The sequence below is a fragment of the Oreochromis niloticus genome, linkage group LG2 (genome assembly GCF_001858045.2).
Source record: "Oreochromis niloticus isolate F11D_XX linkage group LG2, O_niloticus_UMD_NMBU, whole genome shotgun sequence".
Lineage (NCBI taxonomy): Eukaryota > Metazoa > Chordata > Actinopteri > Cichliformes > Cichlidae > Oreochromis > Oreochromis niloticus.
In genome coordinates, this window is record NC_031966.2 from 15,596,799 (window position 1) to 15,622,000 (window position 25,202).

Genomic DNA, 25,202 nt, shown 5'->3' on the forward strand with positions numbered 1-25,202 from the left:
GTAAATACAAAATTTTTAATCATGATTTTATTTATTAAAGAAAAAAATCTATCCAAACCTACCAGGCCCAAAGTAACTGCCCCCTACACCTATTAAATGGTATGTTTAGGTCAGCTTAAAAGCAAGATTTAAAATCAAACATTTGCAATAATTGGAAATTACTTTTACGTTTTGTGTCATGGTCCTCCAGTCCTCCTGTGCTGGCTTTGGGGGAATGAGCTGACTTGGGGACTTGGGTTCAGTGCATAATTTTTACATTTATGATTTTCTAGTTTCTCTGTTGCTCCTCTCCTCTGTGCATGTCTGTCTGTGTGTGCTTGTATTAATTACACAATCTGCTGCAGAGGCAGGTCCTCCTCTGGTTGCCACTCTGCAGTTCAGCACACAATGTTTTAATTAACTCACGTGTTGACAGTCATGTGATCAGCCTGTCTGTTAATTAAACATTTTTTTTTAGTAACGCAATAATTACTTTTCGTAGTAATTAATTAATTTACAATTACTTTTTTGAAGGAGTAACTAGTAACTATAACTGATTACTTTTTCAAAGTAATTTGCCCAATCATTATGAACAGTAGGTAGGCTGACTAAGATGAGAATTGTTGCAAAAAACTGTGAACTTGGTACATGCAAACTATATAAATAATGCATGTAGTCATCTATAATTGGTTTGTGGTGCTTTAAAATCTCAGCCTTAGCATTTTGGCCTCTGCCATAGTAGTCTTCTCGAGCTAAAAGCAATCATATTTGGACATGAAGCTTGCAAGCTTAGTTAGTAAGGATTTTATGAGTTCATAGCACACAATGCTTGTGTCAGTGTTGGGATTGTTATGCAAAAAAAAGTGAATGTATTACACATTACTTACTACTTTTCTTAAAAGTAATATAGTATGTTACTTACTTAGTCACTGAAGAAAGCAATTCATTACATCTAAATAGTCTCCATTTTTGCATAGCATCACAACCTTTGACCTGTATACAACTTTTTCTTTGATTTTTTGTTCTCCCTGCTTGATTAAACCCACAAATGACCTGAACCCAGATTAATGGTGAGTCACTGCATTATACCTTTTATAACTAGATATCAATAAATAAACATAAAAAGCATCAGGAGAATTAAATGTAATTTTGATTTATTGCAGAAAGGATGACAAGTTCATACAGTTCAATCAGGGATGACAAAAAATGCAACAAAACTATGTTACAGGCTTTGAGAGTCCAAATATAATAAGTAAAAAACAGACCTTTAAGTTAAAAAGCGTAAAATCAAAGAGTTTCAAACACAGGTTCTGTAACAGGATGTCAGGCTCACTTGAAATTTCAGTTCTATCATTTAACTTGAGAGTAGACGCTCTCCTCAGCGGGCTCTCGCTTCTTTCTTCCTCGAGTTTTTCTTTCAGAGAAATTTAGTGCAGCATAGTTTAGTTCTTCGTCAGCTTCGGTCTGCATTGTAAGTACAACGGACAAAACAAATGTTCAATAATCTGGTTTAGATGGTTATACTAACTTTTCAGACATTTTAACTAAACACCAATATTTTTTATTACTTACCAGTTGGTGTAAGGCATCATTTTGTGCTTCAGTTATTGCACTTTCTGCTATAAACATGAGATTATAGTAACAAATATATATTACTACACTTAATATGCAATTTACTTCTGAATATGTCATAACCATAAAATGCACTGATAGAAGTATATTATTCAAATAATTAACATAGGAAAAATAACCACCATGGAGTGTTAATAATATTTGCAGTGTATACAATGACTGTCTCCCCCATGGATTTATTTTACATAAATGATTAGTCTTTAAATTATTTAAGTGTAATGGGATAATTTTGTTCTCATAATTTTGGAAACCTGTAGCTCTTACCTTTAATTGGTGTACATATTCTTCGTTTGCAAATGAGGAAAATATTCCCAATGACAGAAATGGCCAAAAAGACTATTAAGGCCATTTGAAGTAACTCCAATTTTTTGGCTTGCTCTATGAAAAACAAACAAATAAAAAAAAATTCTCATCACTCATATTTTAACATATTTGAAGCATAACAACCAGTACTGAATATTACCAAGTTTCAGTGTAGTTCCATTTCCAAATAATATCTCCCCACATGTGGCCACAGCACAGTAGTAAGTCCCAGCATCCGAGGAGCTGACGTTCTTAGAGAAGCGATAAACACATCTCTCCTGAGTATCAGATCTTTTCTCACATTCATTATGTGTATTTATATTACCGTAGATGACTGGATGAGATTTTTGTGACTCTCTGACCCAGAGAACCCTGAGACCTCCTGGACACGTCTTGTTGACAGAGTCAAAGAATGAACACTGGAGAGTCAGTGTCTCTCCTGGATGGAGTGGATTTGATCCTATCAGCTGTTGAACAACTACTGATGTTTTCTGATTGTTTCCTGTGAAATAAAAATGCAAAGACATTACGCTGTCATAGTAGCTCAAAAAAATTGTAAATGAGGATGTACACTTACCTTTTACAAACAAATATGTGCCACTCCAGTTAGTCCTAATCCACTCTGTGAGCCCACAGTGATAGATTCCCTCGTCCTCTTGGACGGTCTTCAAAATGGTCACATTGCTGAAATTGTTATCTTTATCTACCTTAAATCTTGATTTAGAAAATGCAGGACCATACTCTGGTGGTGTAGATTTAAACGATGTCATAATTAACTTTAGGGTATCCCCGTGATTCTGCTTGTACCAGTGGACTTCTCCACTCTGGAGCCCTTCGGGTAAAGCACATGTTAAGGTCACTGGTTCACCAAGTTGAACTGTTTTCACTGAAACCAGAGAATCTGAAAGAAGAAAAAAAATAAAAATGGAAAAAGCTTTTTTTCATGTAACAATCAAGAAACAAAAATTTTTCCATATAACAAAAAAACCCTTACATCCTTGACCAAGAACAAACAATGTCATCCATAAGACGATCATCTTGACACTGCTCCTCGTTCAGGACTTCACTGGTGTTTTAGTGAGTGAAAGAGGCGGCATGATTGTATTAGGTCAGACGGTAAAATGTATCTGATTGGTTAACACTGAAAGGACTCAAAAATACACTTCCTGTCACATTGGTCTCATCCTGGGCTTTGTAAAGCATATCACCTATCACATATCACGCTTTCAACTGTTCAGATGTTCAGAAATGCATTACATTTTACATTTCAGATTATATTTTGCCTACAAAAGGACACAAAGAACTAGCAGAGCCAATGTCCTTTTTCCAACTAAAGTGAAATTTTGTAGCAAAATGTAGCCAAATTTCATGGCACACGATTCATCAGTTGCATTAAATATCACCCAGATTTACCCCATGGTGGAGCTAGAGGTAAAGACAGTATAATGGCAACTGCAAGATTTTAGCTGTGATTATCCTTCCTCAATTAAAGTAGAAAGACTTCTTTCACATCAGCTGGATCCAGAAAACCTAAACGCCAGTGCCACTGTGGTATCATGTATCATGATAGTAGTCATGAAATCAAATCATTATTTGTCAAGACAGTTTTTCTTAATAAGGCACTGACCAAACCCTCTTTCAAAAGTGCACCATATGGACTTCCTCTGAACTGAAATACGGGGGTAGAAGTCATACAGAGAAATGGGAAATAGAAAAAAAAAACACAAACAGAAAGGATTTCTGAATCTTTCAATCATTAGCTTTTAAATGTATTCAATACACTCTAAATGGCCATAATTTATTTGTAACTTGCAAACTGCTTTGAGATCTCAAATTGTAAGGTTTCTTAAATTCCTACATCTATTTTCTACTGTTTATAAACTGTGTCAGGAATCGATCTTATATACAATGTTCCCAAAACACCTCACCGAAAAGGTGTCAAAGGTGCATCAGTGTCAGATACCCGCAACTTCAGCTGTTTCCTTTGATTCTGAACTTCTTAAAAATTGACAGATGAGCAATAAATCAATTTCACATGATTTATTGAGAAATTAATGAATGTATTTTTGCTGATTACACTCTGATGACTCATCATAGCAGAATGAAATTCCAGCAGCAATAACATTTAGTACAGGAGCCACTGATTCTAGATGCTAGTGGTGGTGTAGTTAAAGATGGAGGGTCGGATGGAACTCATGCCACAAATGAGAGTCTTAAAGGGAGAATGACCACAATTTAAAGGATGCAAAGTGGCTGATTGGCTCAAAGAAGGCCAACAAGAAGATGATTGGACTTGTGTAATGATGTCATTATTGATTTTGACACTGTGGGAAAGTAGAGATGTAAGGAACAGACTACCAACTGAATACTGAGGAAAGCAGGCAAATGAGTGATTACAGATTGTCCTTATTAAACTAAGAACAAACTTAATCAATAGACTAACAAATTTTCTAATTCCATTATCTGAAGAACCAGCATTCTCCCCAATGCTGTTGAATATTGCCTGCCTCTGCGAAATTCTTGTTATACCTGGTAGAGATAAAAATGTACCTCGCCCTCTGATTTTAAGTGCTTAATCTTGACAGTTTATAGCACAATTGACAATAAAATCAGAAATGGACTTTCTCTTTCAACACTCATGATTCTGTTAAAGATGACATTTTATAGCGGGATGATCTGGATCCATCCTATTCCAACATTTCATTAAGCACAACTATTTCAGTGTGAAAACAATCATTAGCTAGAAATGTACATCTTCCACCTGCCTGGTTGTTGACATTAGAATTCCCTACAAAGGTGAGAGGTGCAGCCTCTCCTTTCAGCTTGCTAAAATGCAGCTGCATACCAAGGCTGCTTTGACATTCTGCAGTTATGAAGGGCATCTCTGGAGAAATTACATGTATGTTTTTTGGCTTTGCTAGTAATAATGCGCCTATGACTAGCTTACAGAGAGAAGCAACCACACCTGTGTAAAAAGATTAACCATAACTGTTATTCACAAGTTATGATTTGTTGCCCATGATGGTGTAAAACAGATTACAGACCTAGGTATTGATCAACTTTGACTCCAAAAATTCCCTGATGATCTCAGTAAATTTAACATCGTTGCCTTATTCTCTGTTCAGAGAATTGTGTATGTGGATAAAATAAAGCAATGCACTGCAGATGGCCCTTTGCAGAAAAACAGATAAGTCCATCATTAAAGCAGATTGTTGTCTGCTTTAATGAGTCTGACATGGAAAAATCTATTGTGACAAAATATTTCTCATTTTTTTTTTAGCATTTTGTGTTGTTATAGTTTGGGATTTGTCATGGAAATTTAAAATAAACTGCAAACACCCAATGAGCATGTTAGAAGTGGTCTAATCACATGTTGCAACATGGAGAGAGCGCTCTGGTCAAATGCCAAAGTCATCTCTGAAGATGGGCCGCCGGCCTAGAGTCTTATATATGAACTGACAAAAGCACAGAGACAAAGACATTCCACAGCACATCACGTAGGTCTATACCTCCCAGTTCAGCTCATCCTTGAAACCTTCCTAAATTCTTAGGAATGCTGGGATTATTACTGTTATTATTATTGATATTATGTTTAAATTCTGAACTTGTTTATTTAAAGTTCATAATAAAGATGTAGTTGTGGTTGTATATATATTTGAGTCTCTATGTAGATTTTTAACTTGTGTGTATTAGAAAAAAATCAAAAATAAATGAAAATGTGTGCACCCAACTCTAGATTTTTTATTGTAATGTAGAATGGAAGATATACATTCATGTTTTCTATGGCTAAGTTCTTTCTAGTTTATATTTAAACATATTAACACTCCGATAAATGCATTAGGGCTCACCGTTTTGCCCCAAAATACACTGGTAGCCAGGGGATTGAACTAAGAATCTTTCAGTTATGATGACCTCTACCTTGTGAGCTACTTTTTAATGTGTGTTAATTTACAGTAAGATAGTTTGGGTTAATGTTAGAAATCCATTTCCCTGTGTAAATGTTTTCTGTTTTCTAAAAATTGGTGCTCACCTTGAGCGATCGTGGCTCAAGAGTTGGGAGTTCGCCTTGTAATCGGATGGTTGCCGGTTCGAGCCCCGGCTTGGACAGTCTCGGTCGTTGTGTCCTTGGGCAAGACACTTCACCTGTTGCCTACTGGTGGTGGTCAGAGGGCCCGGTGGCGCCAGTGTCCGGCAGCCTCGCCTCTGTCAGTGCGCCCCAGGGTGGCTGTGGCTACAATGTAGCTTGCCATCACCAGTGTGTGAATATGTGTGTGAATGGGTGGATGACTGGATGTGTAAAGCGCTTTGGGGTCCTTAGGGACTAGTAAAGCTATACAAATACAGGCCATTTTACCATTTTGTGGGAGAGCTGGTGCTCTATTAAAACTTCAGTGGGACATGCCGACACACAATTAGGAAATAAAATATTTATTAATACAATTTATTACAAGACTGCAGCAAAATGGTGAAAATTCCTACATGATTACATATAATGTAATAAAAGTATTATTTACAGTTCACTGTTGCAGAGTTCTTTATTCTAGTACAAATATTGACACACTCCACTGGTATACATATGAACATATTTAAATTCCCATTTGGTAGACATCCTGACTTCTTATGTGATTTTCAATCCAGTACATAGTTTTGATGTGCTTGTGCAATAATCTAAATGAGACAAAAGACAGAGTAAAACAACAGCCATTCATGACCAAACTGCTGCTGTATTAAACACTGATAATAACATGAACAGAAGAACATACCAAGGAGTGATAAGTAGACCTAATTCAGCCCAAAAGCCTTGGCAGCCATGTAGATATGCTGCCTCTTTTCTGCTTTTGTGTTGTTTTTTGTACATCTGTCAGCTTTCATCACGGTAAAGACAACACCAGAAAACATCCACGTATTCATATTCTAGGAAAATAGAGTAAATAAAAATATAAATATCAAAACACGTAAAATCGATAACAGAAAATTCTAAATTATGATCAAATTTATAGCATTAAGAACTTTACCTGTTGTATTTTTTGATAGCTGAAGTTGTTCTGCAGGACAGCAGCTTGAATAAAGAATACAGATAGTCATTACAACAAAACAAGCTTAATTCATGTTTGTTTCATTGAGGAATATGAATAACTATAATTACCTTTGCAATGATTGCTGTTATTTTTCCAGATCATGTAAATGAGAACCATAATAACAATCAGAAGCAAGACAAGGCACAGTAGAAAAATAATTGTATTTGCCAGCTCTAGCCAGGTTGCTTTCTGAAACAATATTAAAAGTGGAAAGAAAAGATGTGTAAGATGTGGCTTAAAATAAGAGATGTTTGAGGGTACAGTGAATGTGAAATAATAACAATGATAATAATAATAATAATAATGATAAAAACTAGTGGTGCATATACCTTGCACATCTTGTGTAGTTCCATTTCCAAATAATATCTCCCCACATGTGGCCACAGCACAATAGTAAGTCCCTTCATCAGAGGAGTTAATGTTCTTAGAGAAGCGATAAACACATCTATTCTGAAGGTCAGATGGTTTTTCACATTCATTACTTCTCTTTCTGCCAGTGTAGATGATGCTTGGATGAGATTTGTCTGAACCAGCTCTGAACCAGAACACATCATGATCCCCTGCACATGTGTTGTTGTCAGAGTCAGAGAAGACTGAACACTGGAGAGCTGTTGTGTCTGCTGGATTGACTGGATCTGATACAGCTGGCCACTGAACAACAGTATAGTTTGATGCCCTCTGAGTGTTTCCTGTTTAATAAAAAAATATAAAGACAATCGTCAAAACATGCTCCAACACACTAACACAATTTTTTGAAAGTATGCCAGTTTATTACTTTTCACTAACAAATATGTCCCACTCCATTCAGGATTATGCCATTCAATGATTCCACAGTGATAGATTCCTTCATCCTCTTGGACTGTCTTCCAAATGGTCAGATTGCTAAAAGTTTTTGTATTACATGCGTCATATCGTGATTTAAATATTTCTTGACCATACTGAGGTGGTGTAGTTCCATACAGTGTTGAAATCAATTTAAGCTCATCCCCGATACTCTGCTTGTACCAGTGGACTTCCAAAGTGCTGAGCTCTTTATTGCTGGGCAAAGCACATGTTAACGTTACTGGTTCACCAAGCTGAACGATTTTCATTGGAACCAGAGAATCTGAATTAAGAGAAAACAAAAAAATAATGATGTGAAAATGTTCAAATACAAAATAATTTATTTTATTTTCAACATATCTATTTCACATATAATTTCTCTACATAGAACATTTTTGGAGGAAACTAAAGGGCACTTACATCCCTGGTGAAGAAAAAGCAACGTAATCCATAGCACCATCATTATGACACTGCTCGTTGTTGAGAACTTTGCAGGCATTTTAGTGTGTGAAGGAGGCAAGATGATCATGTTAAGTAAGACTGTAAAATGATTCTGATTGGTTAACACAGAACAGAGTCAAAAGTCTGCCTCCTCCTGAACTAGCTTCATCTTGGGGACAATAAAAGATTTCACCTTTCTTTTTGTTGTAGAGTCCAGGTTATTCACTTTTTACCTTTGTCTTTTTATTATTTTCAGTCTCTACTTCATAATTTACCCTGTCCTTGGATTTCAAGCACATAAACAGCAAGTGTCAGTCTCTACTGTTCGTGGTATGTACTGCAAGAAATATCCAAAATACATAATGTTGCATTCCAGATAAAAATTTTACATTTTGTTAAAAAAAAACCCAAGTTGAACCCATGGCCAGAGGAGATGGTTCAGCTTTTTCAACAATCAGAAGTAATGTGCAATTTTTGTAGTAAATTTCATGTCAAACCAATCAGCAGTTGTACTAAATGTCACCTGAATTGACCCGATGGTGGAGCTAGAGGCAAAGGCAGAAAAATGCCATCAGAAGTTAGTTGTCATTTTCTTCCTGCAGCCGAGGTGGTGCAAGATCTTACAATGATGCATCTTTGACACCTCATACTGTAGATAACCTCAAGACCCCTCGAGTTTTGGGCATATCAGTGCATCTGGAAAGTATTTACAGTGCTTTTCATGTTACAGCCCTATTGTAATTCTAAACAACTATTCTGGACTGAGATCTCAGATGTTGTTCCTGTCATTTAGTATACCTACATCTATCACTACAGCCATCACCTCCTTCCTTCCTTCTTCTCCTGTTGAGATTCGTTACTGTGGTCTGCTCTTAGATCCACTAGCCACTGAGTATTGCCTTTGTGGGTTGTATCCTTCTAGTATCGCTCTGGAAGGACACAGCCTTGGTGGTGCTGTTCATATATTGTTCCCCTGCCACTGAGAGTACACCTTTGATGATTCCATGAAGTAAAGCTGCTATATCGCTTTGAGATGCTGGTCAATGCTGTGAGTCTTTGCTTGGAAGTTTCCAAGGCCTCAGCTACAATGTAGATTGACAGTAAATTGACAAACTTTACTTTAATAGTTTGCTTGGTCTCTGACTGCTGGCTTACTTACCTAAAAGTAGAATGGGAATCAGCCTTTAGCTTTCATGCCCCTTTTTTTGTTAAACAAGCCTCCTGATTCAGGAGACAGACATGCACTCTTCTTTTAAGATATAACTAAAAGTATATAGTTAGGACTGGATCATGTAACCCTGAGTCCTCCCTTACTTACATTGCAATGGGCTTAGGCTGCTGGGGCCTCCCATGACGCAAAGAGTATTTCTTCTTCACTTACCCTATTTACTCACTATGTAAGTATTTAAACGACATTTTGCATTTAATCATTAGTTATTATTAAACTATTGCTCTCTTCCACAGTATCTCCTTTATTCTGTCTTTAGATGAAAGAATATCTGGTTCTGCTGAAGGTTTCGTCTGTAAAAAGGGAGTTTTCCCTTCCCTCTGTCACCAAGTGCTTACTCAAAAAGGGTAGGTTGATTGTTGGGGTTATCTCTCTATTATTGTAGGGTCTTCACGTTACAAAACAAATTGCTTTGAGGTGACTGTTATTGTAATTTGGTGCTAAATAAATAAATAAATTGAATTGATTTGTCAGCTATCTCTTAAACACAACAGACCAGTAGAGTGTTGCATCACTGTAAGTGCTGCACCAATACAGCCATCTCAGACTGAAGCACTAGATCCCAATTAACAACAAACCTTCCCAGCACGAATCAGTGGGCACTTGTTGAAGCCAGAAAGACCACATAAAATATAAATTAAAAAGAAAAACATTCCCATGATCTCTGAACTGGAAACCTTTGACAATTTGACTGTGCCTAAAAATTATATCCTTAAAAGTTATGGATATAATTATAAACAGAACAATTAACAAAAGGCACAACCTGTGTAGCCCAAGACCTACCAGCAACTAGTATATAACATGTTCATAATACAATTTAGAAAGTCTATGTGATTAACAAGGTATTTAGTTGTACATTTGTACATGTAAGATATGAGTTCATTGTTTGAGAGTGTGGTAGTTGAGATTTTATCAGTTTTATACTAACTCTATATTTTATGTTTATTTAGATTATTATTTGTTATTTATTATTATTATTTAGATTAGTTTAATTAGTGACTTAATCGAAAGTAAGGACTATTTTTGCTTCATAAAGCATTTAAAAAAGAAACTAAAATGTAATGAAATGACACAGACAAGGCACAAAGACATATACAACATAAAAATATTTATCCCTAGATGCAAACATAAACTGGACCCAAACGCAGACAATGGAGATGAAGGTGGATCTTTAACAAAAACGAGCCTTTATTCTTGGCTGCACAAAAAGCTACAAAACAAAAGGCAACGGAGGAACTGAGAAAAACAAACAAAAATCTACACTGGGAAAAGCTAAACTAAAGAACATGAGGAACATAGAAAACATTACCAACGATTGCACACACTATATATCACACACAGGGAAACAAGGAAATGGCCGACAGGCAGGGAACGTAGTTCACAATAATCAGACAAGATGAGACCAGGTGGAAGCAAAACAGAATACACTGATGCACAGGACGCGAGACTCTCCAAAGTAAAACGGGAAACAGGAACACAGAACCAAGAAGACTAGACACAACACAAGGAACACAAGGGAGACACAGAGAACACCTAAACACTGGAAATAATAACAAATAACTAGAAAACTAACAAAATCAATGAATATTCATAAACATAAAGTGGGAGTCACTAGACTCCGGACCCTCAAAGCAAGTCATATTCATCATAATACATGTCATTATTATTGTTATTATTATTGCTGTTGTTGTTGTTATGATTATTATCACAGATGATGCATTGCAAGGCAGCCCGTGCAGCTATGCATGATATAACACTAACATGTAAACTAACATGGGACTAGGTAACCTAGCATAAAAACAAACAAAGCTATAATTCACATTGAAATTTCCATTCAATTATTTAAGGTAGAAACAAACTACATTATCTAACCTTAAAAAAAATTAAAAGCAGGAAATATATTGTAAAGTCAAGCTCACCTAACAGGAAAGGCAAACAGGCAACGCAATGCTACTGCAATAACAAACAACATGGCTGCAAGGCTCGGTTCAGCTAAACTCACCAACACAGTTGATCCTGACTCTCACATTCCTGAATTTATACTGTCAGTCTGCACAAGTGTTTTCTCACACTACAGTTATCTCCAACCAACACAATTTGTTTTTACAAAAAAGCTTCTAATTCAGCAGCACTCAACTTAATTTCTCTTACAAAGGTCAGAAAGCTACCTATGGAGTGAGCAGGACTAAAGTTTCCTCTCCGAAAGGAGTGTGAATTCACTGATTAAGTAAATCGCATAGTGGGTTGAGGATTTTTTTTGTTTTTTCTTTTGCAAAATTTAAAGTTGATGTGTTGATTTTTCTTTTCTTTTCTTTGATATTTTTTCCGTATTTTCTTTTATTTTCTGTTTTTTTTCCCAAGAAATACAGAACAAAACACACAAAACTCAACTTTGGTATTGAAATCAGGATTTAACTTGAGAGTAGACACTGTCCTCAGCAAAGTCTTTCTTCCTTGTGCTTCTCGATTTCCTTTCACTGAAGTTCAGTGCAACATAGCTTACATGGCCATCAGTTTCGGCCTGTGTAATAAAGATATAATAACAATAATAACAGGCAATTGAAATAATAATAATGAGCTTTTCAGTCATATTTTAATTGAATAACAAGCATTTTCATTACTTACTGGTTGGTGTGAGGTGTCAATGTGATCTTCTGATATAGCATTTTCTATTTATAAAGATGAATTAAATTATTAAGACAAATACAAAATAGTAAAATGCATTTGATGTGGCAACTATTTCAAAATGTATTGCCTAACATATAAATATATAACACAAAACATTTTTATATATATTCATATTCATATTTAAACAATGGATACACTACTTGAATAACAGAACAATCTTAGCTTTGGAAATCATCATACAACACTTACCTTTATTTTGTACTCTTCGGTTGCAGATGAGGAAAACATTTCCAGTGACAGAAATGACCAAACCCACTATTATTAAGGCCAGTTGAATAAATGCCGACTGTGTTTTTTGCACTACAAAACAAACAACCAGAAAGATTCAATCAAATTTTCCAAAAAAAGTCACTCATATGCTGCCAACATACCTTGAGTATAACTTCCAGTAGTAAACAAAAAATCATACCAGGTTCGGTTCCATTTCCAAATAATATCTCCCCACATGTGGCCACAGCACAATAGTAAGTCCCTTCATCAGAGGAGCTGATGTTCTTAGAGAAGCGATAAACACATCTATTCTGAAGGTCAGATGGTTTTTCACATTCATTACTTCTCTTTCTGCCAGTGTAGATGATGCTAGGATGAGATTTGTCTGAACCAGCTCTGAACCAGAACACATCATGATCCCCTGCATATGTGTTGTTGTCAGAGTCAGAGAAAACTGAACACTGGAGAGCTGTTGTGTCTGCTGGATTGACTGGATCTGATACAGCTGGCCACTGAACAACAGTATAGTTTGATGCCCTCTGAGTGTTTCCTGTTTAATAAAAAAATATAAAGACAATCGTCAAAACATGCTCCAACACACTAACACAATTTTTTGAAAGTATGCCAGTTTATCACCTTTTACTAACAAATATGTCCCACTCCATTCAGGATTATGCCATTCAATGATTCCACAGTGATAGATTCCTTCATCCTCTTGGACTGTCTTCAAAATGGTCAGATTGCTAAAAGTTTTTGTATTACATGCGTTATATCTTGATCTAAATATTTCTTGACCATACTGAGGTAGTCTAGTTCCATACAGTGTTGAAATCAATTTGAGCCCATCCCCGATACTCTGCTTGTACCAGTGGACTTCCAAAGTGCTGAGCTCTTTATTGCTGGGTAAAGCACATGTTAACGTTACTGGTTCACCAAGCTGAACGATTTTCATTGGAACCAGAGAATCTGAATTAGGAGAATACAGAAAAATAATGATGTGAAAATGTTCAAATGCAAAATAATTCATTTTATTTTCAACACATATTTTCTATTTGACATGTAATTTCTCTCACTCACTATGTGCTAATAGACCTCTCTGCATCGAATCATATCTGTTATTAATCTCTGTCTCTCTTCCACAGCATGTCTTTCATCCTGTTTTCCTTCTTTCACCCCAACCGGTCGCAGCAGATGGCCGCCCCTCCCTGAGCCTGGTTCTGCCGGAGGTTTCTTCCTGTTAAAAGGGAGTTTTTCCTTCCCACTGTCGCCAAAGTGCTTGCTCATAGGGGGTCATATGATTGTTGGGTTTTTCTCTGTATTTATTATTGTGCTATCTACTGTACAATATAAAGCGCCTTGAGGCGACTTTTGTTGTGATTTGGCGCTATATAAATAAAATTGAATTGAATTGAATTGAATTGAATTGAAATTCATAGAATAGTTGTGGAGAAAATTAAAGAGCACTTACATCCTTGATGAAGAAAGAGCAAAGTAATCCATAGCACCATCATCATGACACTGCTCGTTGTTGAGAACATGGTCTTTCAGTGAGTGAAGGAGGCAAGATGATCATGCTAGGCAAGGCTGTAAAATGATTCTGATTGGTTAACACATATAGATTCAAAAGTACCCTTCATGTTACACTGGTCCCCTCCTGGGCTCTGTAAATCATTTCACCCCTCTTTGATATTCTGTTGCAATTAACCATTTGGGAAATTTTTACTTCTCTCTTGGTGGTTATTAGTTATTGTATTCCTTCCTTTTCTTTTCAGCTGAAGGACATAAACAGTGGAACAGTCACCACTGCTGTTTGTGGTATGTAGTGCAAGAAATAACCCCAAAACATAACATGTTGAATTTCTGATGAAATTTGACATCTTGACTTGGAGAAAAGCTGGCGCACAGGATGAAGCGAAGGCTTTTGCCCAACTAATGTGCAACTTTATTTATTTATATGTTTTTGCTTTTTTCATAACAAACCAATCAGCACTTGCATTAAATGTCACCCATGTTAACCCCATGGTGGAGCTAGAGGTAAAGACAGAATAATGTTACCTCCAAGACCTTAGCTGGTATACACTGTTTAACTTTCTCAATCAAAATGGCATGTCTTCTTTAGATCAGCTGGCTGTATAAAGAATATCAAAACCTCTATACAAAGATATGGTATATGATGACCTAAGTCATGAAATCAAATCATTATGTTCTAAGACAGTTTTTCTTTATTAGCCTGAGCAAACTCCGCACAGCATGGACTGATTTCATGTCCCCTATTTCAGATTGCAAGATAATCCTCAACAATTGTACACTGCTCACAAACGTCAGAGAGGCACTTTGAAAACATATCAGACCTCAATCAGATCAGGATCAGGGCATCACTGAGCTCCTGAGCAGTCTGAGGTGCAACCTGCTGGTGTCAGATGGACTGAAATATAATGTCCCAGAGTTGTTCTAATGAGTGTAGATGACTTGAGCATGGGGCCCATTAAGTTCCTTTATCCTCCAGGACTTGCCTGCATACTCTTGCAACATGAGGCCATGTACTCTCATACAGCAGGAGGAACCCACCACCCACTGCACCAGAATAGAGTCTGTCAGTGGATCCAAGGACATCTAATTGCAGTAAGGGTACTGTTGCCTATCACTTTGAGGTCTGTGAATTTTTCCACGGATTTCCTTCCTCAGACCACCAGTGAACCAACAACAAACTGGTCATGCTAAATGATATTACAGGAATGTTTTCCATGGCTTCTCCAGACCCTTTTGCATCTCTTACATGTGCTCAGGGTGAACCTGCTCCCACATGTAAAAAGCACAGGTCACCAGTGGTGGATCCTGTTTGTCCTTGCACAAAAGAGTAGATACCAGTCCTGCTGATGGATAAGGACCTTCTATAACCCTGCCCAGCTCTCCTAGATTAACTGCCTGTCTCCTAGAATCAATTTAATTCAATTCGGTTCAATTCAGTTTTATTTATACAGTGCCAAATCACAACAGTCGCCCCAAGGCATGTTGTAAGGTAAAGACCCTACAATAATACATACAGAGAAAAACCCAACAATCATATGACCCCCTATGAGCAAGCACTTTGGCGACAGTGGGAAGGAAAAACTCCCTTTTTAACAGGAAGAAACCTCCTGCAGATCCAGGCTCAGGGAGGGGCGGCCATCTGCTGCAACCGGTTAGGTTGAGAGAGGAAGACAAGATAAAAGACATGCTGTGGAAGAGAGCCAGAGATTAATAACAGAGAGCCGGAGATTAATAACAAGCCAGCATCAATATTCTTCAGGTCGAGTCTACGGTAGTGCAAAGTCTACGGTGACCGTAGACAGTTACGTCTTTTCATTGGCCCGAAGTCTACAGTGACCGTAGACACTGTAGACTCTGGCCCAATAGGAGCGCTGAATCCCACTGTAGACTACCAATCGTCAGTCATGTACCTCCGGGCTCCGGTACATGCTCCAAAAGCCCAAAGGCAAGATAAGGATGACCCCTCACAATATTTTTTGTTTGCTACATGGATAATTTAAGTTCAGTTTTTTAATTCATTTGAAAGACGCCTTCAACTCAGCGTGTTTCTCTTATATTATTATTTTTTTTATTTATTTTTTATTATTTTTAAGAGTTCAAAATGTTCAAAATGTGTTCATTACATAAATAAAATGTAATTTTCTCTTTAGCACTTCATGGATTTCATAAGCAACACACTTTAATTGATTAAACAAAGCATAAAGGTAAAAAAAAACAATATTTACAGTGTTATCTTCATTTTATATATCAAAAAGTATTTGCGGCTCCCAGTGTTTTCTTTTACATGGAAACCGGGTCCAAATGGCTCTTTGGGTGTTAAAGGTTGCCGACCCCTGAGCTAGCCATTCTGGGTGTGTCTCATTGACTAGCAGCTGGTTCATTTGTGCTGCCAGACGCTCATGGAGTGCAGTCAGCTTCTTCAGCCAGTAGGTGTGAATCATGTCAGGGCCTGGTACTGTCCAGCTCTTTATACTGGAAACGCTTCCTTCTTAAATGTCTGGTACTGTGATGCTTACTGGACCCTGTTGAGATTCGTTGCTGTGGTCTGCTCTTAGATCCACTAGCCACTGAGCATTGCCTTTGTGGGTTGTGTCCTTCCAGTATCGCTCTGGAAGGACACAGCTTTGTGGTGCTGTTCATATATTCTTCCCCTGCCACTGAGAGTACACCTTTGATGATTCCATGAAGTAAAGCTGCTATATCCCTTTGAGATGCTGGTCAATGCTGTGAGTCTTTGCTTGGAAGTTTCCAAGGCCTCAGCTACAATGTAGATTGACAGTAAATTGACAAACTTTACTTTTATGGTTTGCTTGGTTTCTGACTGCTGGCTTACTTACTTACCTAAAAGTAGAATGGGAATCAGCCTTTAGCTTTCATGCCCCTTTTTTTGTTAAACAAGCCTCCTGATTCAGGAGACAGACATGCACTCTTCTTTTAAGATATAACTAGAAGTATATAGTTAGGTCTGGATCATGTAACCCTCAGTCCTACCTTACTTACATTACAATGGGCTTAGGCTGCTGGGGCCTCAATATCAACAAATTAAATCCATAGTAAAAAAGAGATTTAAACCGGGTCAAGTTGAACTACAAACACCACCAAGTGTGGTTCAATTTCTTACTCTTAAAACCCCCAAATTACTATCCAAAATATACAGAATGCTTTCTAAAACAGATGAATCAATATCACTTCCTATTGCAAAATGGGAAGCGGATTTATCAGTTAACTTTGACCAAAACTTCTGGTCTCAGATTTGCTTAAAAACTTTTCATCTAATTAGAAATCCTAGTCTTCAATTAATTCAATACAAAATACTACATAGAGTGCACTATACAGGTCATCGGATGTTCAAGATGGGCTTTACGTCTACCAACAACTGCTCACACTGCCAAACCAATTCACCGGACAATTATATCCACGCACTTTGGTTCTTTCCACCAGTTCAGAAGTTTTGGCGTGAGATATGTGAAGACTTATCAAAGTGTCTGAAATGTAACATTCCAACTTCCCCTTTAGTATGTTTGTTGGGCAGCTTAGATAATGTCACTCCGGAAAAGAATATAGCCCATATGGTTTTCACTGCCCTATGCATAGCCAAGAAAACAGTCCTCATGAACTGGAAAAATAAAAATAATCTTAATTCTAACCAATATAGAAATTATCTATTAGATCACATTAGTCTTGATACAGCCTCTGCCACCACATCAGATCAATCGCTCTGGGCTCCTTTGATCAGCTCCATCACCTAGTGGGGGTGGGGGGTCTTAGTTTGGTCCCACCTTCACTGTTGTGATTGGTGTGGGGGTAGGGACAGGCTTAGGGCATCGGGGGGCTCAACCCGGGAGCATCTTCCTTGGGGGGCTCAACCCGGGGTAGCGGTCATGGCCAATTAGGGCCTCTGTTGGCTCTTAGGTGACGGTTTCCTCGTGGCTGCGTGCAGCAGGGCTAGGGGAGGGTCTGTGCTGACGGACGTGGGTTACTGACCTGGTAGCCTGGCTGCCCCTGGGTGGGTCCGGGATGGGCGTGAGGTTCTGGGGGCACTCCGTCTCTGGGCTGGGGCCCTGGCCAAGCCTCAGGGGCTTGGGTCCTGGTTAGTGTGTTGCCGGGGTTGTGGGCGGGTGGGTGTATGGGGGCCCAGTCCTGGCGCAGGGTGCCGCCTGTGCATCGAACCACCTGGGGGGCTCTTCAACTGGTGGGGGAGGTTGTCACATCCTGCAGGAGCCTTCCTCTCTTCAGGAACTCTCTCTGCAGGAGGGGGAGATACAGGAGAGGTGGAGGAAGATCTCAGCCTGGGCGTCTATTGTCTTGTGTAGTCTGGAAGATGAGTGGATGATGGGGTGGGTGCAGTTTTCTCTGTGGTGGGGTCAGGTGGACTGTCCCGGGCTCTGTGGGGCCGGGAGGCGCTGCTCCACTGGGCCCCGGTCTGGATGGGCCTGGGCCCCCCTTTCCCCGGCGGGTTGCAGAGTATGGGGGTGCCTACTGGGGTCAGCGGGGGAGCTGACCCCAGGGAGGGGTCACTTGCCCCTCCCTTCCTTCCCTCCCCATCTCCAGCTGCCTCCCTCTTCCCGCTCCACCACAATCACCCACACATGCAGGGCCTTGGGGTAGGGGTGTGTCACCAGGGTGCAGAGGAGACATCCCCCCCTCTGTCCCCTTCTGGCTGCCTCTGCCTCAATTTTATCCCACAACTTAGACATTCACATTACTCACACTCTCATTACACATACATATAGGATCTTGGGGGTGGGCACGCTACACGGATTCCAATCACCATCAGGGTGTACACCTCACCCCTGGCGTCGCTGCCCACCTCTCAATTTTAAATACACGTAGACATTGAGGGCTAGCAGGAGGGGCTATACGCTTACCTGCTGCTCTGGCAGGTAGCTCCATGCCCTCCTGGGTTTTAAATGCACCTTAGAACACACATACATCATCACTACATATGAGCGGGTGGAGGGAGGTTTGGAGTCTTCCTACACCCCCGTTCTCTGCGGCCTGCTGGAGCGGGGGGGGCTAGGAGGAGGAGTTGGCCGTCCGACTGGGGTCTGGAATGTGGGGCCTCCCTGCTGCTGCGGAGTCGGGGCGGTCTGCTTCTCCCCACTGCAGGGAAAAGGGTAACACCACCTGGGTCTGGGCGCAGTTTCCCCCTCCAGGGGCAAGGGTACCTAGACCCGGGGCTTAGAGTACGCTTGGGGAGTGTGATTGTGTGTACAGTGTCTCTCTATGTCTGTCTCCACGTTGGGTGAGTGTTGAGAGCATGAGGGTGGGAATAGATGTTTGTATCTGTGCCTGTTTGTCTGTGTCTATATGTCAGGTTGGGTATCAGACGCCACCTCTCTGGGGACATCTCAGGCCCTCCAAGGTTTGGAGGCCCATCTCCCCCCACCACTTCCCCTGCCGGTGGCAGATGCCCTCAGACATCGGTGCGTTGGTGGTTCTTTGTGTCCGGGGGTGGGCGCCCAGGTACCCACCGGCTCACTCCTTGGCGGCTGCTTATCGGGGCATGGAGCCTGGGGCTCGCTCGGGCCACTTCGGGGATGGGGTGCCCTCGGCCTCTCGGCCCGGGGCTCGGTCACTCAGGCACAGCTGGCTGCCGGCGGAGCTCACGGGCACGTCACTGCAACCCCCCCTGGCTTCTGCTCCGCGGCTGGTGAGTGACCCCTCATCTGGGACTCTCCTCAGCTCTTTCTGGGATAGTGGCGCGGCTGCCCCTCTGTTGGTCTTCCTTGGTCTCTTGTGTTCTGGGGGCCTCTGGATTTCTGGAGTTTTGATCTCCTCCATACCTGCTTCATGCCCTGGAGGTTGGGGCTGTGGCCCCCCACACCCTCTAGCAGATCATTACATGAAGGAACCTTTTAAAAACAAGCGCGTTCATGCTCACAGGTGTACACACGGGGCCTCACACACACTAACTACACCCTTTTTGGCTCCTACCTCAAAGCACACTGTGCGCTGTCGATCTTACGTGCTGCACCATAATGTTTAATATTTAGTATTTACTGTCATATTCCCATATATCATTGTGATCTTATTACTCTTGTCTTCTTCTGCTTGCTTTCTTTTTTCTTTCTCAACAGGTGATCCAGGTGATCGATATGTATTTTTTTTTTCTGCTTATTCTGTTGGTTTTTGTTTTTTGCCCTTTTTCCCCGTCCCTCTTCTCAGGTTTTTTTTTTCTTTTTTTCTTTCCCACTTTCTTTCTCCCCTTTCTTTCCACCAGTCAAGTCTGTCCCGTATTCAGCAAGTGAAAATAAAATAAACAATAAAAGGTGAATCAGATGGACCATTACGGCAAGGCTGGGATGGTCCATTTGGTAAAGTAAATCCGTTGGGCATCTTTCTTCGCCTTTAGACAATAATTCTGATGGCAAAAGAACCAAACGGGACAGGTTAAAAAAAAAAAAAAAAAAAAGGCTGCTGGGGCCTCCCATGATGCAAAGAGTATTTCTTCTTCACTTACCCTATTTACTCACTATGTAAGTATTTAACCAACATTTTGCATTTAATCATTAGTTATTATTAAACTATTGCTCTCTTCCACAGTATCTTCTTTATTCTGTCTTTAGATGAAAGAATATCTGGTTCTGCTGAAGGTTTCTTCTGTAAAAAGGGAGTTTTCCCTTCCCTCTGTCACCAAGTGCTTTCTCAAAAAGGGTAGGTTGATTGTTGGGTTTATCTCTCTATTATTGTAGGGTCTTCATGTTACAATACATATTGCCTTGAGGTGACTGTTATTGTAATTTGATGCTAAATAAATACAAATAAATTGAATTGATTTGTCAGCTATCTTTTAAACACAACAGACCGGTAGAGTGTTGCATCACTGTAAGTGCTGCACCAATACAGCCATCTCAAACTTGGAAGCACTAGATCCCAATTAACAACAAACCTTCCCAGCACGAATCAGTGGGCACTTGTTGAAGCCAGAAAGACCACATAAAATATAAATTAAAAAGAAAAACATTCCCATGATCTCTGAACTGGAAACCTTTGACAATTTGACTGTGCCTAAAAATTATATCCTTAAAAGTTATGGATATAATTATAAACAGAACAATTAACAAAAGGCACAACCTGTGTAGCCCAAGACCTACCAGCAACTAGTATATAACATGTTCATAGTACCATTTAGAAAGTCTATGTGATTAACAAGGTATTTAGTTGTACATTTGTACATGTAAGATATGAGTTCATTGTTTGAGAGTGTGGTAGTTGAGATTTAATCGGTTTATTATTTATTATTATAGAGATTATTATTTATTATTTATTATGATTATTTAGATTAGTTTAATTAGTGACTTAATCGAAAGTAAGGACTATCTTTGCTTCATAAAGCATTTAAAAAATAAACTAAAATGTAATGAAATGGCACAGACAAGGCACAAAGACATATACAACATACAAATATTTATCCCTAGATGCAAATATAAACTGGACCCAAACGCAGACAATGGAGATGAAGGTGGATCTTTATCAAAAACGAGCCTTTATTCTTGGCTGCACAAAAAGCTACAAAACAAAAGGTGATGGAGGAACTGAGAAAAACAAACAAAAAGTCTACACTGGGAAAAGCTAAACTAAAGAACATGAGGAACATAGAAAACATTACCAACGATTGCACACACTATATATCACACACAGGGAAATGAGGAAATGGCCGACAGGCAGGGAACACAGCTCAAACACAGCTCACAATAATCAGACAAGATGAGACCAGGTGGAAGCAAAACAGAATACACTGATGCACAGGACGCGAGACTCTCCAAAGTAAAACAGGAAACGGGAACATAGAACCAAGAAGACTAGACACAACACAAGAAACACAAGGGAGGCACAGAGAACACCTAAACACTGGAAATAATAACAAATAACTAGAAAACTAACAAAATCAATGAATATTCATAAACATAAAGTGGGAGTCACTAGACTCCGGACCCTCAAAGCAAGTCATATTCATCATAATACATGTCATTATTATTGTTATTATTATTGCTGTTGTTGTTATGATTATTAGCACAGATGATGCATTGCAAGGCAGCCCGTGCAGCTGTGCATGATATAACACTAACATGTAAACTAACATGGGACTAGGTAACCTAGCATAAAAAACAAACAAAGCTATAGTTCACATTGAAATTTCCATTCAATTATTTAAGGTAGAAACAAACAACATTATCTAACCTTAAAAAAAATTAAAAGCAGGAAATATATTGTAAAGTCAAGCTCACCTAACTGGAAAGGCAAACAGACAACGCAATGCTACTGCAATAACAAACAACATGGCTGCAAGGCTCGGTTCAGCTAAACTCACCAACACAGTTGATCCTGACTCTCACATTCCTGAATTTATACTGTCAGTCTGCACAAGTGTTTTCTCACACTACAGTTATCTCCAACCAACACAATTTGTTTTTACAAAAAAGCTTCTAATTCAGCAGCACTCAACTTAATTTCTCTTAATTTCTCTCGCCTCTGTCAGTGCGCCCCAGGGTGGCTGTGGCTACAACGTAGCTTACCATCACCAGTGTGTGAATGTGTGTGTGAATGGGTGAATGACTGGATATGTAAAGCACTTTGGGGTCCTTAGGGACCAGAAAAGCGCTATATAAATACAGGCCATTTACCATTTTACAAAGGTCAGAAAGCTACCTATGGAGTGAGCGGGACTAAAGTTTCCTCTCCAAAAGGAGTGTCAATTCACTGATTAAGTAAATCGCATAGTGGGTTGAGGATTTTTGTTTGTTTGTTTTCTTTTGCAAAATTTAAAGTTGATGTGTTGATTTTTCTTTTCTTTTCTTTGATATTTTTTCCGTATTTTCAAGAAATACAGAACAAAACACACAAAACTCAACTTTGGTATTGAAATCAGGATTTAACTTGAGAGTAGACACTGTCCTCAGCAAAGTCTCTCTTCCTTGTGCTTCTCGTTTTTCTTTCACTGAAGTTCAGTGCAACATAGCTTACATGGCCATCAGTTTCAGCCTGTGTAATAAAGATATGCAATAATAACAACCAGTTGAAATAATACTAATGAGCTTTTCAGTCATATTTTCATTGAATAAAAAGCATTTTCATTACTTACTGGTTGGTGTGAGGTGTCAATTTGGTCTTCCGATATAGCATTTTCTATTCATAAAGATGAATTAAATTATTATGACAAATACAAAATAGTAAAATGCATTTGATGTGGCAACTATTTCAAAATGTATTGCCTAACATATAAATATATAACACAAACATTTTTATATATATTCATATTCATATTTAAACAATGGATACACTACTTGAATAACAGGACAATCTTAGCTTTGGAAATCATCATACAACACTTACCTTTATTTTGTACTCTTCGGTTGCAGATGAGGAAAACATTTCCAGTGACAGAAATGACCAAACCCACTATTATTAAGGCCAGTTGAATAAATGCCGACTGTGTTTTTTGCACTACAAAACAAACAACCAGAAAGATTCAATCAAATTTTCCAAAAAAAGTCACTCATATGCTGCCAACATACCTTGAGTATAACTTCCAGTAGTAAACAAAAAATCATACCAGGTTTCAGATCCGTTCCATTTCCAAATAATATCTCCCCACATGTGGCCACAGCACAATAGTAAGTCCCTTCATCAGAGGAGTTAATGTTCTTAGAGAAGCGATAAACACATCTATTCTGAAGGTCAGATGGTTTTTCACATTCATTACTTCTCTTTCTGCCAGTGTAGATGATGCTAGGATGAGATTTGTCTGAACCAGCTCTGAACCAGAACACATCATGATCCCCTGCATATGTGTTGTTGTCAGAGTCAGAGAAAACTGAACACTGGAGAGCTGTTGTGTCTGCTGGATTGACTGGATCTGATACAGCTGGCCACTGAACAACAGTATAGTTTGATGCCCTCTGAGTGTTTCCTGTTTAATAAAAAATATAAAGACAATCGTCAAAACATGCTCCAACACACTAACAGAATTTTTTGAAAGCATGCCAGTTTATTACCTTTTACTAACAAATATGTCCCACTCCATTCAGGATTAAGCCATTCAATGATTCCACAGTGATAGATTCCTTCATCCTCTTGGACTGTCTTCAAAATGGTCAGATTGCTAAAAGTCTTTTTATTACATGCGTTATATCGTGATCTAATTATTTTTGGACCATACTGAGGTGGTGTAGTTCCATACAGTGTTGAAATCAATTTAAGCTCATCCCCGATACGCTGCTTGTACCAGTGGACTTCCAAAGTGCTGAGCTCTTTATTGCTGGGTAAAGCACATGTTAACGTTACTGGTTCACCAAGCTGAACGATTTTCATTGGAACCAGAGAATCTGAATTAGGAGAATACAGAAAAATAATGATGTGAAAATGTTCAAATGCAAAATAATTCATTTTATTTTCAACACATATTTTCTATTTGACATGTAATTTCTCTTCATAGAATAGTTGTGGAGAAAATTAAAGAGCACTTACATCCTTGATGAAGAAAGAGCAAAGTAATCCATAGCACCATCATCATGACACTGCTCGTTGTTGAGAACATGGTCTTTCAGTGAGTGAAGGAGGCAAGATGATCATGCTAGGCAAGGCTGTAAAATGATTCTGATTGGTTAACACATATAGATTCAAAAGTACCCTTCATGTTACACTGGTCCCCTCCTGGGCTCTGTAAATCATTTCACCCCTCTTTGATATTCTGTTGCAATTAACCATTTGGGAAATTTTTACTTCTCTCTTGGTGGTTATTAGTTATTGTATTCCTTCCTTTTCTTTTCAGCTGAAGGACATAAACAGTGGAACAGTCACCACTGCTGTTTGTGGTATGTAGTGCAAGAAATAACCCCAAAACATAACATGTTGAATTTCTGATGAAATTTGACATCTTGACTTGGAGAAAAGCTGGCGCACAGGATGAAGCGAAGGCTTTTGCCCAACTAATGTGCAACTTTATTTATTTATATGTTTTTGCTTTTTTCATAACAAACCAATCAGCACTTGCATTAAATGTCACCCATGTTAACCCCATGGTGGAGCTAGAGGTAAAGACAGAATAATGTTACCTCCAAGACCTTAGCTGGTATACACTGTTTAACCCTTTAAGACCTACCATAGAACCAAGTCCGCCAGAGCTTATATTATATTTTTACATGCTGTAGTGCCAATTTTGGGAGCATTTCAAGTTGATATACATCAATACAACCATTATAGCCCAAATTTTAATAATATGTATGCATTAAGTGCATAGTAATTACATAAATTGCAAAAAAGTGCAATAAACTACAAAAAATTGAAAA

The 25,202-nt window shown here is 38.8% G+C and overlaps 4 protein-coding genes and 1 long non-coding RNA gene across 6 annotated transcripts; all 5 read right to left on the minus strand.

Moving 5' to 3' along the window:
* Window positions 1-1,136: 1,136 nt before the first annotated feature.
* On the minus strand, window positions 1,137-2,981 carry LOC100690791 (signal-regulatory protein beta-2). 2 transcript variants are annotated; one of them, XM_013267432.3, is made up of 6 exons: window positions 2,909-2,981; window positions 2,492-2,815; window positions 2,075-2,416; window positions 1,876-1,989; window positions 1,552-1,595; window positions 1,137-1,443 (listed from the first exon to the last, which is right to left on the minus strand). In XM_013267432.3, the coding sequence occupies exons 1-6, from the start codon at window positions 2,949-2,951 to the stop codon at window positions 1,330-1,332; spliced, it is 981 nt and encodes a 326-aa protein (XP_013122886.2). In that variant the 5' UTR covers window positions 2,952-2,981; the 3' UTR covers window positions 1,137-1,329. The 2 variants fall into 2 exon arrangements, with proteins under 2 accessions (XP_013122886.2, XP_019218709.2); XM_019363164.2 differs by having other exon boundaries at window positions 2,075-2,815.
* Window positions 2,982-6,530: 3,549 nt separating this feature from the next.
* On the minus strand, window positions 6,531-7,131 carry LOC109203580 (uncharacterized). Its single transcript, XR_002063336.2, has 3 exons — window positions 7,061-7,131; window positions 6,930-6,973; window positions 6,531-6,828 (listed from the first exon to the last, which is right to left on the minus strand). It is a non-coding gene; the product is annotated as an uncharacterized LOC109203580 (long non-coding RNA).
* A 34-nt stretch (window positions 7,132-7,165) lies between these two features.
* Window positions 7,166-8,328, minus strand: LOC112842367 (uncharacterized). The gene is made up of 4 exons (XM_025898703.1): window positions 8,235-8,328; window positions 7,768-8,097; window positions 7,327-7,681; window positions 7,166-7,181 (listed from the first exon to the last, which is right to left on the minus strand). The coding sequence occupies exons 1-4, from the start codon at window positions 8,311-8,313 to the stop codon at window positions 7,166-7,168; spliced, it is 780 nt and encodes a 259-aa protein (XP_025754488.1). The 5' UTR covers window positions 8,314-8,328.
* Window positions 8,329-10,647: 2,319 nt separating this feature from the next.
* Window positions 10,648-13,946, minus strand: LOC106097358 (uncharacterized). The gene is made up of 6 exons (XM_019363153.2): window positions 13,850-13,946; window positions 13,018-13,347; window positions 12,581-12,931; window positions 12,361-12,471; window positions 12,109-12,152; window positions 10,648-12,004 (listed from the first exon to the last, which is right to left on the minus strand). The coding sequence occupies exons 1-6, from the start codon at window positions 13,917-13,919 to the stop codon at window positions 11,888-11,890; spliced, it is 1,023 nt and encodes a 340-aa protein (XP_019218698.1). The 5' UTR covers window positions 13,920-13,946; the 3' UTR covers window positions 10,648-11,887.
* An 8,786-nt stretch (window positions 13,947-22,732) lies between these two features.
* Window positions 22,733-24,478, minus strand: LOC109203582 (uncharacterized). The gene is made up of 6 exons (XM_019363186.2): window positions 24,382-24,478; window positions 23,910-24,239; window positions 23,468-23,824; window positions 23,248-23,358; window positions 22,997-23,040; window positions 22,733-22,896 (listed from the first exon to the last, which is right to left on the minus strand). The coding sequence occupies exons 1-6, from the start codon at window positions 24,449-24,451 to the stop codon at window positions 22,780-22,782; spliced, it is 1,029 nt and encodes a 342-aa protein (XP_019218731.1). The 5' UTR covers window positions 24,452-24,478; the 3' UTR covers window positions 22,733-22,779.
* Between the last annotated feature and the right edge of the window lie 724 nt (window positions 24,479-25,202).

Coding starts and splice junctions, on each gene's coding strand:
- LOC109203582 (XM_019363186.2), bottom strand. CDS start 24,451: ATGTTCTCAACAACGAGCAGTGTCATGATGATGGTGCTATGGATTACT. Junction 23,825..23,909: donor GACATATTTGTTAGTAAAAG/GTAATAAACTGG, acceptor TTTATTAAACAG/GAAACACTCAGAGGGCATCA. Junction 22,897..22,996: donor TTGACACCTCACACCAACCA/GTAAGTAATGAA, acceptor TTTATTACACAG/GCTGAAACTGATGGCCATGT.
- LOC112842367 (XM_025898703.1), bottom strand. CDS start 8,313: ATGCCTGCAAAGTTCTCAACAACGAGCAGTGTCATAATGATGGTGCTA. Junction 8,098..8,234: donor GCTTTTTCTTCACCAGGGAT/GTAAGTGCCCTT, acceptor CTCTTAATTCAG/ATTCTCTGGTTCCAATGAAA. Junction 7,682..7,767: donor GACATATTTGTTAGTGAAAA/GTAATAAACTGG, acceptor TTTATTAAACAG/GAAACACTCAGAGGGCATCA.
- LOC106097358 (XM_019363153.2), bottom strand. CDS start 13,919: ATGTTCTCAACAACGAGCAGTGTCATGATGATGGTGCTATGGATTACT. Junction 12,472..12,580: donor TGGAAATGGAACCGAACCTG/GTATGATTTTTT, acceptor TTTGTTTTGTAG/TGCAAAAAACACAGTCGGCA. Junction 12,153..12,360: donor CCGAAGAGTACAAAATAAAG/GTAAGTGTTGTA, acceptor CTTTATAAATAG/AAAATGCTATATCAGAAGAT.
- LOC100690791 (XM_019363164.2), bottom strand. CDS start 2,951: ATGATCGTCTTATGGATGACATTGTTTGTTCTTGGTCAAGGAT. Junction 1,990..2,074: donor TGGAACTACACTGAAACTTG/GTAATATTCAGT, acceptor TGTTTTTCATAG/AGCAAGCCAAAAAATTGGAG. Junction 1,444..1,551: donor ATGATGCCTTACACCAACTG/GTAAGTAATAAA, acceptor CTTACAATGCAG/ACCGAAGCTGACGAAGAACT.